At 42.1% G+C, this 19,194-nt stretch overlaps 2 protein-coding genes across 3 annotated transcripts in view; one reads left to right on the top strand and one right to left on the bottom strand.

Moving 5' to 3' along the window:
* The first annotated feature begins 2,389 nt into the window (after positions 1-2,389).
* Positions 2,390-4,032, top strand: RPS27 (ribosomal protein S27). Its single transcript, XM_022559665.2, has 4 exons — positions 2,390-2,498; positions 2,789-2,897; positions 3,464-3,574; positions 3,949-4,032. Exons 1-4 carry the CDS (start codon positions 2,493-2,495, stop codon positions 3,975-3,977), a joined length of 255 nt encoding a protein of 84 aa, XP_022415373.1. The 5' UTR covers positions 2,390-2,492; the 3' UTR covers positions 3,978-4,032.
* NUP210L (nucleoporin 210 like) overlaps positions 4,026-19,194 on the bottom strand; it is an 85,121-nt gene continuing 69,952 nt past the window's right edge. For both annotated transcript variants that reach the window (XM_089914630.1, XM_022559651.2), the window contains 8 exons: positions 18,757-18,896; positions 13,528-13,654; positions 10,802-10,951; positions 8,859-9,109; positions 8,147-8,351; positions 5,239-5,340; positions 4,660-4,734; positions 4,026-4,559 (listed from right to left, as the gene is read on the bottom strand). In XM_089914630.1, coding sequence (XP_089770756.1) covers positions 4,459-4,559; positions 4,660-4,734; positions 5,239-5,340; positions 8,147-8,351; positions 8,859-9,109; positions 10,802-10,951; positions 13,528-13,654; positions 18,757-18,896 — 1,151 coding nt within the window. In that variant the 3' untranslated portion in view covers positions 4,026-4,458. The remainder of the gene's footprint in view (positions 4,560-4,659; positions 4,735-5,238; positions 5,341-8,146; positions 8,352-8,858; positions 9,110-10,801; positions 10,952-13,527; positions 13,655-18,756; positions 18,897-19,194) is intronic.

The following is a 19,194-nucleotide window of genomic DNA, read 5'->3' as shown; positions in this document are numbered from 1 at the left end:
AAACGACCAGGGGAAGAGGAATTTTAGAGGAATTAAGGGAAAGGGAAGTTTGGGGGAATAAGGGTGAAGGCCAGGACAGCACTGGGAGTTGCCAAAAATTGGGGACTGATTTTTGGAGGGGCGACTCAGGGAAAACAGAATCCTTCTGGGGCAGTTCTAGAATTCTGGTGTTAGTGTTCCAAGCCCTTAGTTTTAGAATCCCAATTCCTTTTGAAAAAAGCGGGATGCCTGGAGTTGGTGGCTATTCGTTGAGTCAGTCTGCCCCCTGGTGGAACAGAGTGAAAATTAAAAGTAATTACACTATAGAAATCAGCACACACACACACACACACACACACAGACACACACAGACACACACACATCCCAAGGCGCGCGCCGGCGCGCGCCCACACACACACACACACGCAGACTTCACCTAGACACATTCTGGAGCTTCATTTTGAACAGTCTTTCTTCTGGGACCCTGTGTGTGAATTCTCTGAGATGCCAGCTCAGGAAGACAGAGATTGGGACTACAAATGTCTGGTCTCGTTCTTTTCACGAGATCTGGATCTTTTAACACAGCCCTGAGACAGTACTCCTGACACCCCACTGAACAGACTGTGAATGTGTAGCCTTGGCAACCAGGAAGCTGAAATATGGAGAACACAGCTATAAAGAAACAAATTTATCTTTGCCTTTGGAAAAAATTACTCAAAATACCTGCTTTTCTAATAGCAGATCAGTAGAATAGTTCCTGTATAAGGATAGTGTACTGGTTGTGAGAAGGCATCTCTTGTCACTTCACTTATCCTCGTTACCTTGTGTGCCAATGTTCGTCCTTTCTCAAACACAACTATTCAATCCCCTTTTGTCCTTTATCTCACCAGCCATTATGTCTTCAAGCTGTATTACAAATCTTGAGTGTCCTCTATTTCTCGCTGGCCAAACCATCTCTCTCCAGCCCTTTAAATTACTCTTCAATGTTCATGGATTGTTCTGATAAAAATCCATCAATTCTTTTTTATTTCACTTTATTTTGTCTGGATCTGGACTCTTCATACCCAGCAATATATTATTCTTTTTCACCTCTCTAAATTGTACTTATGCTGCTGTATACCTGCTTTCACTGGAGCCTCATCTCCATAGTACTCTCCCCCTAGCTCTCTGAGCTTCTGCAACAATGCCTTCCCCCCCCTCAATTTTGGCAGGTTCATTCGGTCTCTGGTTTTATATTCACAAGCTCTTCCCTCAGCCTAGAATTCTATTCCCCCAAACTGCTGCTTGGTTGATTCCTTGTCTTTCAGATTTCAGCTTAAATGTCACTTCCTCAGAGGTTTTTCTCACCCATCAGTAGTGTGCTGGAACCAATCCTTAGTGGCTCATGAGAACAGATTGTGCTTATCTCTTTCCAAATCCGTGTTTAATGATATCACATTGATAGTATGAAATTGGCCACGGTGGGAGTATTTACGCCATTGAAATTAGCATATTTAACCCCTCCCATATAGTCAGGTGTTAAACGTTTACCAGTACAGTCTTGACTAGAACTCACATCCCTTGCCCTATTCCATTCCTTTGGAATTAAACAGGTCCCCAGATGCCATTTGGGTCATCTTCGCCCCTCCTTTATGACAAATGGACATTCTAACCCTTTGATCATTACTGTAGAAGACCATGATTTGTTCTTCATTTTTTTTTCTCATTCCCTGTCAAGAGTGTCGATGCTGCCAAGATTAGAAATCTTGGAAAGGCGGTGCTGGTGAAAGTGTGGGGGAAAGGATGTGGGAATGTAAACTGGCACAACCTTTTTGGAAGGCAGTTTAGTAGCATACTCTGGACAATTTGTTTAATGTCTCTGGACATCACTTTCCCCATCTGTAAAATATGGATAATAATAGTATCAACCTGATGGAGTTGTTGTGACGATTAATTAACATGTGAAAAGCAGTCAGAACAATGCACAAATAAGTACTACATAAGTGAGTGATGTAATTAGTATTAGAGGGAAAGATGGAAAAGAGAGAATAAAATTTAACAATGGTTAGCCCTAGGAATAGGCTGGAGGTGTGGAAAATATGAGGACTTCCTTTTTTTATGTTTACATTTCTGAATTCTTAAAAATGGGCAAACTAAACCAATTGATAAATAGTAAAGAAATTTAATAAGTCCCAGACATGGCTCAGTCTCGCTGTTTCCCTAAGCAGTTCCCATTGTTAAAGTGCAGTGCGAAATTTAAAAATTGTCCATTTACCCCGCAACAGAGATCAAACGCTGACCTTAAGAAAACATGCTCACTCTCTCAATATGGCGACTCATCTATGTTCTGTCATTTAGAGACCTTCCAAAAATGGCAGCCCCCTCCTCGCCCCGCCGCCCCCACACCGTGAGAGAAGGACCTTCCCAACATGGCGGCAGAAGGCCCAGGCGTCACTTCCTGCGGGACGGCGGATTTAAGGAGCAGAATTTCCGCTTTCGCTCCTTTCCGACGGTGACGACCTCCTCATGAGAACATGCCTGTGAGTTCCTTGGTGCAGGTTTCCGTGGAGATCTCGCTCTTCTGTCCGCACGCTCCCCTCACGCTGACTTCGGATCGCAGAGGGCTCTCACTTGCTCTCCGCACTTTGCAGAGGCCCATGGGGCCTCTTGCATAGACAGGAGCGGAAAGGCGATAAGATGGCGGCCCAGCTGCGCAGACAGCAGGGGCGGCGAGGGGCGAGCTCTCCCCGGTGTGTGGCAGTGGGGGCTGTTTTCGATCATCCCGTGTTCGCCAATGGTTTCTAAATCTCTGCATTTCTGCCTCTCTTAGCTCGCAAAGGATCTCCTTCATCCCTCTCCAGAAGAGGAGAAGAGGAAACACAAGAAGAAGCGCCTGGTGCAGAGCCCCAATTCCTATTTCATGGATGTGAAATGCCCAGGTGAGGAGATAACTTGCAGTAGTGGGGAAAGCACTGGACCCCAAGGAAAAAGGTATCCTCGAAACGGTTCTGATTTCTTAAAATTTGAATGTTTGAGATGGGTAAAATTTTGCATTTCAGGAACAGTGATCCATAGTGATCTCCCTTCAAAACTTTATGTGCAGACCGTAACATTTCTTTGTGTTGAGAAACACTGGAATGTTACATTGGGCTTCTGCTGTGGTCATTTATATACTTGTACCTGGAGACGAGGGAGTGGATACGTTGACCAGTTACTGAGCCGCTCCCCTCACCAAATAGAGGATTGTCTGTATTTTAACTCTCGGATAGTTTTTTTGGATGATGGTGGTAATGCATTAACAAAAAAATCATAGGTGGGGGCAGATAGTCCAGGTTGCTTTTAAGTTGGCTGTAATGTATACCTAGAGCCAAGTAATCGATTTAGAATAGGAAAGTAAATTTCAAGCATTTACATAACATGCTTGTTTTACAGTTAATACATGACAGCATATGTTTAAATGAATAAAGGTTTGAGGAAAATCGGGTAACTCGATGTTTTTTCACAGGATGCTATAAAATCACCACCGTCTTTAGCCATGCACAAACAGTAGTTTTGTGTGTTGGCTGCTCTACCGTCCTCTGCCAGCCTACAGGAGGAAAAGCAAGGCTTACAGAAGGTAAATGGTTTAATTAATGTTGTGATTTTGGGGTTTGAATCTTGAGAGAGGTCATGTATAATGTAAATTATCAGGCTGTCTTGCAAAGAGGGTTGGGTTTGATAATCTTTTTTTTTTTTCTCTCTCTCTCCAAAAGCATAATTAGAAAGCACTAATCTCAGTGCTCCTGTCTAAGGGTGGGGTGGATGGGTGATAAAAGGGGCTTCATATGAACTGAAGCTGATGTTGTCTTTAAGTGAGTAGGTAGGAGCTAAAAGAGTTGAGAAAACTACAGATGTACGTTTCCTGTGGGTATCAGGCATCATTTTGTTTTGTGGGGGTGGGACAGGGTAAGTAGGCTGCTGTCAGTTAACCTTCGGAACTTATTCTTGCAGGGTGCTCTTTCAGACGGAAGCAGCACTAAAAGCCCCTGGAATCAAGATGAATGGGAAACCATCCGAATAAACACATTTTGGATACGTCCTGTTTATTGTCTTGTTTTACTGCTAGGAAGTTCCTACCTCACGTATTCAGGGGCAATCAGAAGAGTGGACTGTAGAGTCATTTGGGGCAAGTAAGTGGCAAATACTTAAAAAGTCCATTTGGGACATTCCTATCCGTAGGCTTATTGAATAAATCTGCAGAGCTTGGTTAAAAACTGGAATGGTATATAAATGGGGTATTTGCTTTCACTTTTATGTTTTCTTAGAATTAAGAACTGACAGTTGATCTTTAAAACGCGATCCAGCACACCACTTTAACACAAAACAGCTTAGGATCCTTTATTTACAGTTCTCAGAAGGCTTGTTTGGAGGCTTATGAGTGTAGAGGTTGCTGCTAGGCTCCTGGTCTAGAGCTAGAAATTTCCAGCCCCCTGCAGTTAAGGGGACTTGTCCAAGCAGAGGTTAGTGCCTTGTACTCCAAAGCCAATGTTGTAGCCGACGCTGCGCTGGTGGGGGTTGTGGACTCATGAAGGGAGGGGGAGAACGTGTGGATGTGTAAGAACCTAGAAGTAAAGGAGGAAGGGGGAGATAGATGAAGGGTGAATAAAAGTGAATGAGGATGATACCTGAGCTTTTCAGTGATAAAAGATGGTGATTCTTTACCTGGTTGTGGTGCACCTAGAGTTGGTACATAAACAACTGGAACTGTCTGTATCTTGTTTAGGAAGGCATTGTATGCTGGAAAAAGAATAAGGGAGATGTCACCAAAGAGAACTGTTTTCACTGGAGGAAGGCCTTAAGGGGGCAAGTATTGCTATAAAAAAAAAGGCTTCAAATTAAATAATTATACTTACAGGAAATTTTTATTCAATGAGTTTTAGAGGTATTCCAACTTCTGGTTGAGAGATGGGAAATGCACGTGTAGATGATAGTACGTGTTGTGTTGCTTGAATCATCTCTAGCTATGTGTTTGAGCAAAACTAGCTATAATCTAAGGTTTAGCAGTAATTTCCACTTCTGAGTGGTATTTGTTGGCCACATGCAGTTCATTGCTTCCTAGTAAGTTGGGTGGGATCTTTGGTCCACTAGTGACTAGGGTTAGGGAGGCTAAATCAGTTTCAATTGCATGTCCCAAATTAGATGTGATAAACAGCTAATTTTCATCCTCATTTAGTTTGTGAAATAAAATGAAGGCAGTTTCCAAGTCAAAAGGCCACGGTGCTGAATATAAGGACTTCTTACCTAGAAAGAGGAAAGCTGTTGGTGCCAACACCGCAAAGAGGGTAAAGAAAATCTGGTAAGAACCCATGAGCTTCTGGAGGACACGTGAATCTTCACATTGATCTACACATTGGCAGAATAAAAGAAGATTATAGTTATCCAGGACAGATGTTGCATTTAAAAACTTGTGTGGTCCTAAGAGTATCTAGCTGAAACAGTCAAAACCCAGCCCTCTAGGAAATTCTTTTGCTTCTTACCAGATAAAAAGGGGTGAACTGAACTTAGCTCCTCTTACCTTTTTTTGGTTTTTTATCTCTCTAACAGTAAATTACAATTCTTGAGTCTTATTTCTTTTCAGCTTACAAAAGAATATTTAAATTCTTTGCCACTTTAAAATGCCTGTTACCTTTCCTGTGCACTTTAACTCCATGTGACTGCTTTCCTTCACCAAGTTTGTGATAGTCTATGGTGATTCAAGTTCTCCTTTTAATCCCTCTAACTTGAATGAAATATTTTGTTGGATCACCAATAACCTCTTAAATCCAGGGGCTACTTGTCCTTTTTTATTCAGGTACATTCTGATATGTTTATAAACTTGTCCTCAATAAAACTTCAAACTTTTGTGTTTGAAGCATGCTTGGCACTTGCCTTTGGTTATTTCAAACTTTTCAGTGTCTAGAAATGAACTCTTCCCTGCTCCACAAAACTGCCTGAATTTAACTGGCCTTCCCAGGTAAACTGTCACCAGGCCCTTGGACCTAGTTCCTATTCTGCATCCCTTACATAGCCCCTCTACCTCTGGGCTCTTAACTGGTCTTACCTCTCACCAGACTCTGTTTCACAACTGTTGTAACAACTTCACACTGTTTACAAACTGCTTCACTCTGAAGACTAATTTGAGGTTGCTTATTAGTAGAAACAAGACTATATTAATCCTTGATCAGGTCCCACTGTTGGGAGTCCCAATAAAACTTAGGCACGTTAATTTATAGCACCCCTTTGTTCTGGCTGCATTGAACTAATTCCTGTCTTAGTTGGGCCCTGTCTTTTTAAAATATTTATGTATTTGGCTGTGCTGGGTCTTAGTTGCGGCACGCGGGATCTTTTTAGTTGTGGCATGCGAGATCTTTTTAGTTTTGGCATGCAAACCCTTAGTTGCAGCATGTGGCATCTAGTTCCCTGACCAGGGTTCGAACCGAGGCCCCCTGCATTGGAAGCGTGGAGTCTTAGCCACTGGACCACCAGGGAAGTCCCTGGGCCCTGTCTTAAATCTGATTTCTGCAAGTAGGGACCATGCTTGGGACATAACAGTAGGCACACACTTGTATGAATGAGCTGAAGATTGGATGTTTGTATCTAAAGACTCCCACCCACTGTGATACTGCTTGTCCTTCTTATCTCTAAGAAGTGCAGGGGTTCTTAACTTTTTTTTTTTTTTTTTTTGCCATGGGCAACTTCAGCAGTCTGATAAAGTCAGTGGATCCCAACTCAGTGTTTTTAAATGCAAAAGATAAAATGTAAGAATAAAGGAAACCAATTAATATCAAGAGTTGATGAAAATAGGGAAAAAACCTAATTTGTAATATACAGTTAGCAAAATGTTCAGAGGCCTAATTTGTGATACAGTAGTATGTGTGCTCTATTAATAAAAAAACTTGTAGCTTTAGGTCTGATAACTACTGTAATTTTGATGTAATTTTGAAATGAAATGTTTTGAGATGTGACAGAACATGAAAACATCTATGGTTTCCCTTGGTGACAAAGTCACATATAATACCGCTGTGATTTGTTGCTTATATTCATAATCAATGGAAATGCTAACTTTCAGTTAGAGGTTAATTGAAAATAAAGATGTAATTTTTTTTCCCCATTCAAGGCATGGACACCTTGAGTTCTGTCTGTGGACCTTTGTGGAGATCCATGAACTCTAGATTTAAAAACTGCTCTCAGGGCTTCCCTGGTGGCGCAGTGGTTGAGAGTCTGCCTGCCGATGCAGGGGACATGGGTTCGTGCCCCGATCTGGGAAGATCCCACATGCCGCAGAGCAGCTGGGCCTGTGAGCCATGGCCGCTGAACCTGCGCGTCCAGAGCCTGTGCTCCGCAACGGGAAAAGCCACAACAGTGAGAGGCCCGTGTACCGCAAAAAAAAAAAAAAAAAAAAAAAAAATGCCTTCACAGAAAGGACAGATTGGAGTCGAACACTTTCTAGTTGGTGGGACCCTGAACACCTCAATTTTCTCAACTCTTTAAAGGGAAAAACATCTTTATAAAGTTTTAGAAAACTCTTTAGAATCATGAGAATTAAAATGCATATAAATATGCTTAGAATATTTATTGACCCGTACAGATCGGGTGCTTATAGAAGCAAAAACCTTTCTCCCATTAGATGTACTAAGGTTCAGCCTAATTCACTCCCAGTAATTAAGAGAAATACTGTTTCCGTTGAGGCATGGGCAAGTGAGAGTGACACATATAAGGAGGATGGTTCTCTGGCTTTCCTAATACCTCTTTACGTAACGGTTCCCATCCCACCCAAACTTGACAGCATTTCTAAACTGGGTAATGGTAGAATCAGGTTTTGGGGAAGCTAAGTCTTGGTTCTAGGGTTACCACCATTTGCCCATTGATGCACAAAGGTTTGCTAAATACTTCTGAAGTAAGTGAAACATTTATCAAGAGGTTTAAAACAGGGTAAGTAGTATACTTACGAAGCTGACAAACTGACATAACATATATTTAAGTATAACATCTAGCTAGTGATAAGAAAGCTACCTGAAGGTTATATTTTATGGAGTAGGCTTGGAGAATAAAGATCCATGTCCCAGCTAGTTTGAATAATGCTGGTCAAGTGGCTGAATGTTTCCCATTGACTAAATCATAATGCATTCTTTTTGCCTCTAGATTAAAAATAGGCACCCCCAATGCTCACCTGTACCACACTTGCCTTTCATAGCTCTCACTCGCACAGCCTCAATCTGACTGGTGAGCACACAGGATATATTGATGAAAACAGGTGATGCCATCTGCTGGAGGGAAGTGAAGTTGACTACTTTTATGGGGTAGATAGCCAGACCACGTGTGAGGGAAGAGTGCCTTTGGCCAGAGACCACTAGAACTGGGGAGCTGGGGAAGACCTTGGAGAAAAGGAGATGGAACATGTTTGAAAGAAAAGTCAGTTTTGTGTCAATACATTCCAATCTTAAACATATACAGTAAGACATCTGGATTTCTAGTTTTAGCTAGCTGTCTGACAAGTCACTTTTTCTCCCTTAGATGAGTTGAAGGATAAGGGAAGACGATCTGTGAGAATAATATAGCCTTCAAAAAAAGTTTTAAGCTAGCATTCTAAAATTGTTTCAAGCCAGCATTGGTGTAATATATATATATATATATATATATATACACACATACATAAAAGTATTTGTGTTATCTTCCAGACTGACAAGGCTCTTGACCTAGAGTTTGGACTCTGGGGGCCCCCCCCTGGCATTGTGAAGGGGACAGATTTTCTTCATTTTGTTTAAGAATTTCCTGTGGTGAATTTTATCAAGTCATTCAGTAACTGTTCCTTTACCCTGGACTGAGAATGAAAAATCTCTTTTTCAAAACCCTGACCTGTTTTGCTTCAGTCCTTAACATACCTCTAGTTTCTCAAGAACTCTGTCCACTCCCAGTACTCTTAGCTCCCCGATGTCTTTTTTGTGGCTAAGAACCAATTCTGATTGATTGATGTAAAAGGCTGGGATGAAAGGAATGAGGATTCTTTGCATTCCATTCTTGCTACGCTCACTGACAAGCGAGGCCCAACCATAGATTGAGGTGTCAGCCGTGCTGAGGGCCTGGAGTAGCTCCTCTGACTGGGGTCGAACCTTGATTAGGCAGACATAAACCCCTGAAGAAAAGAGGAAAAACTGAGCAGGAAGGTTCAGAGGCTCTATTTAGCCAACTGGAGTAGGATAGGAAGGAAAAATAGTTACATGCAAATTCAGAATGTGAACTCAAGTTTTGAGTATTCACTATTAGCATACTGTTGGCCACTATGGAGGAGTTTACCAAAGATGAAACAGTCCCAGGGAACCCACAATTGTACTTAAGGATACCATTATTGGTAAATTGACATGTCAGGGAGTATTAAATAATATAGTGTAAATGGAAATTAAGGTGATATAGGATGAAGTAGTCAGAGTTGGATCAGTAAAGGGTTTTGTGGAAGAAAGGCAAGCTTTGAACATGGTTTAATCACTTCTCTATCAAACCAACTCTTTATGGCCGTATTTCTGTCAATAGTATTGTTTTTCTAGTTACCCATGCTCAACCTCAGCTGTCTTTTGACATCTATTCCTTCATTCCTATATCCAGATCTTGCTAACTCGTCCTTTGAAATGTCTCACATCTGGCCCCTCTGTTAGTATTTCTCTGTTAGTCTGGTCTAGACACTCATCAATTCATGCTTGGATTATTGCAATGTAAATTGCATTTACTAGTCTCCTTGCCTCTCATTCTTTCTTATCCATTCTGGGTACTGCCACTGTGTACTTTTTTTGTTTTGTTTTGCGGTACGCGGGCCTCTCACTGTTGTGGCCTCTCCCGTTGCAGAGCACAGGCTCCGGACGCGCAGGCTCAGCGGCCATGGCTCACAGGCCCAGCCGCTCCGCGGCATGTGGGATCTTCCCGGACCGGGGCACAAACCCGTGTCCCCTGCATCGGCAGGCAGACTCTCAACCACTGCGCCACCAGGGAAGCCCTGCCATTGTATACTTTAAACTTATTTTTGAAAACTTTTCCAGGGCTGTGTGTTGCCTGGAATGTCCTGTTCTCTTCACATCTACCTCAGTCCTAGTCATCCTTCTAAAGGTTATTTCCTCTGTAAAACCTCACACTAACTGCCAGGTTTGATGTAGATACTCCTTTCTTTCTGGCGTCCTAGCATCCCATGTATATCTTTATTCTATAACTAATCGCCCTGTGCAATTCTAGTAAGAGTTAAAAGCCTTGTCTTACTCCGCTGTACCTCCAGGGCCTGTCCTGGTACCAGGCATTCTGTTTGGTGCTCAACGGTTTGCTGAATGAACCTTCCATCAGTGGTTTCTCATTACTCATACCATTCAAACTGCCTGACCTTGGAGTAGAAGCTCTTCCATGATACAGCATTACCTATTTACATTTGACATGAATTGTCTCATTTTAGATCAGTCGACTGATTTATTTAAAGTCCTCCCAGTGTCATGCCTGTTTCTGCTTTCCACTTGTTAATGCTGTTCTGCTTGGAATATCCTTCAGTTCAGCGACATTCAAACACTGTGCTACTAGTTGGGGATAAAAGATGAATGAGACATAATCCAAGCCCTCACAAAGATAACAGGCTAACAAAGGAGAAAGTAGTAAGTTATAATAGAAAAGCATAGTATATTATAGACATGTGTTAAAAGTTTGTTGAATGGATAGAATAAAAATGCTGACTGAGAAAGATTCCACAGTTATATAGCAGATGAAACTGGAAAGTAGAAATGCAATCCAATAAGAAAGTGACATTTGCACAAATATGAAAACAAGGGGGAAACCAGATTCAACTGGTGGAACCCACCTTTCTCCATGCTGAAATCTGAATGGACATGAAAGACTTTACTTGCTGGAATGTCTAATAAAGTATTACTGAACTGTACATGGCACAGCATGAGGGTCTCTGGAAGAAGTGTTGTTGTAATGGCCAAGGCCTGACTTGGGGTGCAGGATCCTAATGAGCAGAAAAGAGATAAATAGCTCTCACTAAGGGGAATTTGTAAAAGGGGAGGCTATTATATAGAGGCAGTTTGGTACTAAAACAAACAAACAAACAAAACAAAGGGTCAGTTCTCCTTGACTTGCTACAGCTGTCTACTTGCCAGCTCTGTTGGGTCCTACCACAATCAAGGTGAAAGAGGATTGTAAGACCCTTGCTTCTGCTAGTTTGTGACTATAATGGGGCTTCTATTATCAATATCATAGCTGCTGTCCTCTTTCAAAGGTTTTTGGAATTCATCAGTGGGAATAAGATTACACAGAAATTGGACAGTTGTTGGAAATAAAGTGCTACACTTGGGAGGTAGCTTTTAAGTCTAGGAAGGTTTGTTTTCCAAAACATACTGTTTTGCAGCATGATTCAAGTCAAAGATCTCTAGAAGTTCATTACAAGTGGTGCCTTAAACAGGAGCCACATAGCCAGCAAGAAACAGACTGGCACCAAGGTTGGGTCAGCTGCAATGGATGCATTTTAAATTAAATAGGAACTATGTCTTGTTAACAGGATTTTCCCCTGCACAGTTTCTTAACGGTCTTAGTTTGCTAAAGCTCTTTCTCAGTTGCCAGCAGTCTAGGGACCATTCTCATCTTTTGGAGACTATCAGCAATATCAAAAGAACTGTTACATGAGGTTTCATAATAGTTGTGGTTTTAGAAAGATTCTGCCGGGGTGGGGTGGGGGGGAATTACAGTCTCCTTGTAAAATTTAATAAGGTGGACAACGATGAGTGAATATGTTATGAAGAAACATTTAATACTTTGTAAAAGAACCTGGAGAATTTTAAAGATCAAGTGTTCTTATTTATACATACATAGTTAGATTGTGTTTTTAAGATTAAATACCTACTGTGAAAAGAAAATATATTAAGTGCTTAAAATTGAAGGACAAAAAGGGCAATTAGAGTTTAAATTATCTTGTTTTATAAACAGTTATATTCTGTTATATTCTGGACTTCTCTGGTTGGTTTGTGTTTTCTTGCCCCCTACCCTCTCCCCACCCCTTACCTTCCCCCTGTCCCCGAATCTGGAATTTGTTCTTTAAAAAAAGAGGAATGAAAGGATGTACGTGGACTTTGGAGTGGAGCATATCCACCACTCCTGCCACTAACTGGTTGTTACCTTGTACAGATTACTTGCTCTTAGACTTAGTGTTCTCATCTTTTTTTTTTTCCCGACCAGGGATTGAACCCAGGCCCTTGATGGTGAGAGCGTAGAATCGTAACCACTGGACTGCCAGGCAATTCCCAGTATTCTCATCTTTAAAATGATGATAATTACTACATGATGAGATTGTTAAATGAGATAAAAGATATAAAAATTCCTGACATAGCATTTGGAATCTATTAGAAGCTTCTTGTATTTTATTTATCTTTCCTCCCCCTTTTTTTTGACAGTAAATCATGGCCCAATACAGAATGAAGAAAGAAAAGCACAAGGCAAATTTGCTGAGCGAGTAACATTTCAGATATCATCTAGTCCAACAATTCTCAAGTCTTGGGAAGCTTTAAAAGAATTGTATCTTGGACTTCCCTGGTGGTGCAGTGGTTAAGAATCCACCTGCCAATGCAGGGGACACGGGTTCGAGCCCTGGTCCGGGAAGATCCCACATGCTGCGGAGCAACTAAGCCTTTGCGCCACAACTACTGAAGCCTGTGTGCTCCAGGGCCCGCATGCTGCAGCTACTGAAGCCCGTGCGCCTAGAGCCTGTGCTCTGCAACAAGAGAAGCCACTGCAACGAGAAGCCTGTGCACTGCAATGAAGAGTAGCCCCCGCTCACCACCACTAGAGAAAGCCCGTGTGCAGCAACAAAGACCCAATGCAACCAAAAAAAAAAAAAATTGTATCCTAGGCTCTATCCCAAATTTATTAAATCTGGATGGAGCCTAAGAATCTATTTTTTAAAAATTTCTTTGGATAACCTTAAAAATCAGCCATGTTTGGAAATCCTTGGTCTAGGCTACCTCCTGATCTCAGGGTTATAACTAAAAAGACAACAGTGACTAGGTTGAGCCTATTTCAAAACCTTAATCCAGTCATAATTTCTGAGGTCTCATAGCGCTCAATGATTTTTTTTTTTTTTTTAATCATTTAGTTGCGTTGGGTCTTGGTTGCGGCATGTGGGATCTTTCCTTGCAGCACGCGGGCTCTTCCTTACAGCACACGGGCTTCTCCCTAGTTATGGCGTGCAGGTTTTTCTCTAGCTGTGGCGCGCGGGCCTCAGAGCATGTGGGCTCCAGAGCGCGTGGGCTCTGTAGTTTGCAGCATGCAGGCTCTCTTGTTGAGGCGCAAGGGCTCATTAGTTGTGGTGCACGGGCTTAGTTGTTCCCCAGCCAGGGATCGAACCCGCGTCCCCTGCATTGGAAGGCAGATTCTTTACCACTGGACCACCGTGAAAGTCCCTCAGTGATTTCTTTGTAAAAGTAGAATCAATTTTGAAATGAAAGAAAACTTGTATTGCTAATTCAAAGGGGCAAATGAGGGAGAATGGGAAAGGTGGGAATAATGACCCAGAACTATAAAGAGATTGCTGACCTTTAAGATTGACACCATTTCTGCCAGTGGTGATAAAGAGCTTGAACACAGTTGAATTGAGGGTATTGGTGAGATAAGCCTTAAGGTCATAACTGAGTGTTAATCTTGATGATGCATGGATCACCACCTGTCAGCAAACCAAAGGAAAATTGGTACCTAAGTTCTTAGAGAATCTGGTTCCCTTCTTCTCCATCCCTCATAACTTATTTAGCTGAAAGCAGTTTCACACAAGAGCAAATTGCCCTTCTAGTGATCACATATTTGAGAACCACAAAATTTGTTTACTTTTGAGAAGAAAATAACATTTTTTTCTAAAAGGAGGTCTTTGTGCATTATTCCTTCTGACATATATTCCCTTTGTATGATTCCCTATTAGATGTCTTTGAAGACAGTTGCAATTTCCTTTAGGAAGTTTTCTTTTTCTCTCTTTAGTTGCATATAATCTCAACTTTTCTGAAACCTCAAAGTATTCTGTTTCTCTCAAAATACTTGTAATGTTCTGCCTTATATTGTAGGTATTTTTATACTTGTTAAAATCCCTCCCATTAGATTCTACGTTTCAACTTAGAACCCTAATATATCTTTGTACAGCCTGTATTGTGCCTTGAATATAAGGCAAGTGCTTAATGATTACATTGAGAGAAGATGGTGATAATGATGGCCCTTTCCCCCCAAATACCTTCAACTTATTGGTTTACTTATTTATTTTTGGATTCTAACTCCTTTGGGTATCCTTTCCCTCTTTGTTTTTTTTGGCTGTTGCACACAGCATGCAGGATCTTACTTCTTAGTTCCCCTACCAGGGATCAAACCCATGCCCCTTGCAGTGGAAGCGCAGAGTCCTAACCACTGCACCACCAGGGGATTCCTCCCAAATTCCTTCAATTTAAATGCAGTATACTGTCCAGTCTCCTCAGTACTACCGTAGTTTTTTATTTTTTCATATATTCATGGACCTTAAAACTGTAATAGGGAAGAACCTTTTGTATTCTACTACAAGTTAATCACTAAAGGGATGTTGCCTAAAAGCTTAAATTATACATTAAGGCCCATCTCTGGGAACCCTGCTTCCCAGGAAATGAGCATTAAGCTAAAATACCTTTGTTTAGCTCACAGGAAACATCTTGACCAGGCCCACCTGTGAGCGACTGCGGGGATGAAAAAATGAACACGTCCCCCTGCTGGAGGCTGATGGGAACCAGGAAGTGTTTGACTTTGCCCCCTCCCCTTTTAGTATGGATATGGAACCTGAATTCTAACTCAGGCAACATGGTTCTTTGGGGCAGAAGCCCACCACCTCAATTTGCTAGCTTTCCAAATAAAGTCGTTATTCCTTGCCCCCCGCAACAACTTGCCTCTCGATTACTGGCTTGTTGTACAGTGAGCAGTACGAGCTTAGACTCGGTAACTAAATCAAGTTAGTTATGTTAAGAGCTCAGTGAGGAAAGGAGTTTTGTCTTTTTCATCTTTGTATTTTCCAGAGCCTAGCATAATCACTGACATATAACAGGCCTCAGTGATTGTCTACCAGTTAGTGAATAATTAAATGAGCATTTTTACGAAGTACACCAACTGAAATATGACCTTTTGACTTATCTGTAGCCTCTGACATCATAGCGCATTCTCTCCCTTGCCTTTGTGACACCTTTCTCCTTGCTTTTCTAGCACCTAGAACCTTCTCAGCCCCTTTTTCTAGTTGTCTTCTCATGCTGCCTTTCTCCTCAACCCTCTTACCTGCTCATGATACAAGTTCTCTGAATGTTATCCAATTTTTCCCTCTCTACCCTTAAAACTTACGCTGAAGCCACCCTGATTTATTCATTGGTCTTCAAACACAACATATACTTTTTATTTGCCTTTGTACATATATGCCTTCTCCCTTTCTTTTCTGCCAAATTCCTAATCCCAGGATTCAGTTTAAATGTCATTTGTGGAAAATTTAGCCTTAATGTCTAGGCAGAATTAGTGACTTTCTTCTGTATTTATTCTAAGAGCATTTCTGACATGATCATTTACGTTATCATGCCATCTATATGTAATTATTTATGTTACGCCTAGAGCTCTATAAAAGAAGGTACCAGATACCATGTGGGCACTTATTGGGCAATTTACTCATTTATAAAATTGGGATAATACTTTGCAGGGTTGAGGAGATTAAAAATGGTAGTTGTACTGTATATAAAATTAAAAATGAAAAAAAATAGATGCAGAGTGCCAAGCCCATAGTAGATGCTCAAAAAATAATAGCTATTAAGAGGAATGAAAAGAGGAACAAACAAATTCTTTGGGCACAGAGGAAGAGATGTTACATGTATTTAAGGGGGAAATAGTAAAGGCTTTATAAAGCTTACCTATTCACTTGTTCACCCATCTCACCTACTCAAGGGTATCACTTAAGCAATTCTCCCTACTCCTACATCAAATTTTCCTTCTCTACTGAATCATTTCCTAAGCCATTATTTCTCCCATTTTAAAAAACAATCAACAAAACAAACTCGACTCCAGTTCCTTGAAGAGGACTGTCTCCAAGTCCTCTTTTTCAATTCTCCAGTCAAACTTCCAGTCCCTTTATTCCACTGAAGCTACTCCTCAAAGTCACCAGCCTCCTTATTGCAAAAAACCATCAGTCATTTCTCAGTTTTCATATTTGACCCATCAATAGCTTTCATGTGGTTGATCTCCCCCTCCCTCCTTGAAATACCTTCTTCACTTGGCTTCCCGGACACCAGGATTCCCGGGTTTTCCTCCCATTGCCCATTCTTTCTTTTTTTTTAATAAATTTTTTTTCTTTTCTTTAATTTTTATTTATTTATTTATCTTTTTTTGGCTGCATTGGGTCTTCATTGCTGCATACAGGCTTCCTCTAGCTGCGGAGAGCGGGGGCTACTCTTTGTTGCAGTGCGCAGGCTTCTCATTGCGATGGCTTCTCTTGTTGCGGAGCACAGGCTCTAGGCGCACAGGCTTCAGTAGTTGTGGTGTACGGGCTTTGTTGCTCTGCAGCATGTGGGATATTCCCAAACCAGGTATCAAACCCATGTCCCCTACATTGGCAGGCGGATTCTTAACCACAGCACCACCAGGGAAGTCCCGTTCCCTGGTCATTCTTATAAATCTTATAAATTCCTATAAATTTCTTTTGTTGGTTCCTATTCTTCTTTCAGAGCTCTTAATATTGGAGTGTCCCCAGAACTTAGTCCTTGGACCTCTTCTCTATTTACACTCATTCTCTTGATGATCTTATGGCTTTTTTTTTTTTTTTTGGCTGCGTTGGGTCTTTGTTGCTGTACGTGGGCTTTCTCTAGTTGTGGCAAGTGGGGGCTACTCTTCGTTGTGGTGCATGGGCTTCTCATTGCAGTGGCTTCTCTTGTTGTAGAGCACAGGCTCTAGGCACACGGGCTTCCGTAGTTGCAGCATATGGGCTCAGTAGTTGTGGCACTCGGGCCCTAGAGCTTGTGGTCTTCCGTAGTTGTGGAGTGTGGGCTCAGTAGTTGCAGCACACAGGCTTCCATTGCAGTGGCTTCTCTTGTTGCAGAACACGGGCTGTAGGCTCACAGGCTTCAGTAGTTGTGGCACGTGGGCTCAGTAGTTGTGGCTTGCAGGCTCTAGAGCGCAGGCTCAGTAGTTGTGGTGCATGGGCTTAGTTGCTCCTCAGCATGTGGGATCTTCCTGGACCAGGGCTCGAACCCGTGTCCCCTGCATTGGCAGGTGGATTCTTAACCACTGCACCACCAGGGGAGTCCAATCTTATGGCTTTAAATATCTATGCCAATGACTCCCAGACTTTTCTATCTAGCTACCTCAACACATCCATTTGACATCTAATAGACATCCAACTTTACATGTCCAAAACTGATCTTCTCTCCAAAACTGTTCCACCTACATACAGTCTTACGCATTTCAGTTGATGGCAATTCTGTCCTTTTAGTTGTTCAATCGAAAATCTTAAGTCATTCTTGATTCTTTCACACTCTACATATAGTAATCTATTGGGAAATTGTATCAACTATACCTATAAAATATATTTAGAATCTGATCAACTTTTTACCACCTCCTCTATTATCACCCTGATCCATCATACTCAGCTGCGTTACTGCAATTATAGCCTCCCAACTTGTCTCTCAGCTCCTACTCTTTTTTGTTTCTTGGCTGCGTTGGGTCTTTGTTGCTGCGTGTGGGCTTTCTCTAGTTGTGGCGAGCGGGGGCTACTCTTCGTTGCGGTGCGCAGGCTTCTCATTTTGGTGGCTTCTCTTGTTGCGGAGCACGGGCTCTAGGCCCACAGGCTTCAGTAGTTGTGGCTCGCGGGCTCTCTAGAGCGCAGGCTCAGTAGTTGTGGCACACGGGCTTAGTTGCTCTGCAGCATGTGGGATCTTCCCGGGCCAGGATCGAACCCATTTCTCCTGCATTGGCAGGCGGATTCTTAACCACTGAGCCACCAGGGTAGCCCTCAGCTCCTACTCTTGCCCCTACAGTACCAACCAGTAGCCATGGTGATATATATATATATATATATATATATATATATGTTTAAATTAATTAATTAATTTTTGGCTGTTTTGGGTCTTTATTGCTGCACGTGGGCTTTCTCTAGTTGTGGCAAGCGGGGGTTCCTCTTCATTATGGTGCGCGGGCTTCTCATTGTGGTGGCTTCTCTTTGTTGTGGAGCACGGGCTCTAGGCATGCAGGCTTCAGTAGTTGCAGCATGCGGGCTCAGTAGTTGTGGTTGGCGGGCTCTAGAGCGCAGGATCAGTAGTTGTGGCGCATGGGCTTAGTTGCTCCGTGGCATGTGGGATCTTCCCGGACCAGGGCTCGAACCCGTGTCCCCTGAATTGGCAGGAGGATTCTTAACCACTGCGCCACCAGGGAAGCCCTCGTGGTGATATTTTAAATTATAAATCAGACTAGTCATTCTTTTGGTTAAGAACCTTAATCACGATTTACCTTTATGTTCCAGTAAAGTTTGTTGGCTGGCTTTATATCTGATATGTGAGTGTATTTCTTTTCATAGGATGTGCTCTCTATATGCATATTCCCATATATTGAAATAGTTACTCTAGACTCTTCAACTCTTTTTTTTTTTTTTTTTTTTTTTGGCCGCGTCACATGGCTTGCAGGATCTTAGTTCACTGACCAGGGGTTGAACCCAGGCCATGGCTGTGAAAGCCTGGAATCCTAACCACTAAGCCACCAGGGAACTCCCATGAACCCTTCAACTCATAACATTAGGTTTACCTCTCGATATGTTTTCACTAGCCCTGGAATGTCATGAAAAATTGTTGCTATTCCTGGACTCCTGGCCACTCCTACCCCAGTGACAATGTCTGTTTGTAGAATATTGTCATTAGCGGAAATCATCCACATCCCGGGTTCACCTAGGAAAAAACAAGAGAAAGCACTTGGCTGCAAACTTTGATATGATATAAATTGGTCACTCTAACCTTACTCAGAATCCAAGTCAGTAGACCATTCAAGCATACATATATCCCTTCCCAGGAGGAACACCCAGCTTTGAGGGTAACTTTGTTTTTTTTCTTCAAAAAAAAATTTTTTTTTGGCCACGTCACGTGGCACGTGGGATCTTAATTCCCCGACCAGGGATCGAGCCCAGGCCCCCAGGCCCCCTGCATTGGAAGCACAGGGTCTTAACCACTGGACCGCCAAGGAAGTCCC

This window comes from Delphinapterus leucas, chromosome 1, assembly GCF_059928025.1.
Source record: "Delphinapterus leucas isolate spDelLeu-1000000601 "Yukka" chromosome 1, BTC_Dleu_Yukka2, whole genome shotgun sequence".
In the NCBI taxonomy this organism is placed as follows: Eukaryota; Metazoa; Chordata; class Mammalia; order Artiodactyla; family Monodontidae; genus Delphinapterus; species Delphinapterus leucas.
This window is presented reverse-complemented; position numbering and strand designations above follow the sequence as displayed.

What these genes read in the sequence shown, in the direction of transcription:
- RPS27 (XM_022559665.2), top strand. An exon ending in CATGGATGTGAAATGCCCAG is followed by an intron (nt 2,898 to 3,463) that starts GTGAGGAGATAA and finishes GTTTTTTCACAG; the next exon opens with GATGCTATAAAATCACCACC. An exon ending in AAAAGCAAGGCTTACAGAAG is followed by an intron (nt 3,575 to 3,948) that starts GTAAATGGTTTA and finishes TTATTCTTGCAG; the next exon opens with GGTGCTCTTTCAGACGGAAG.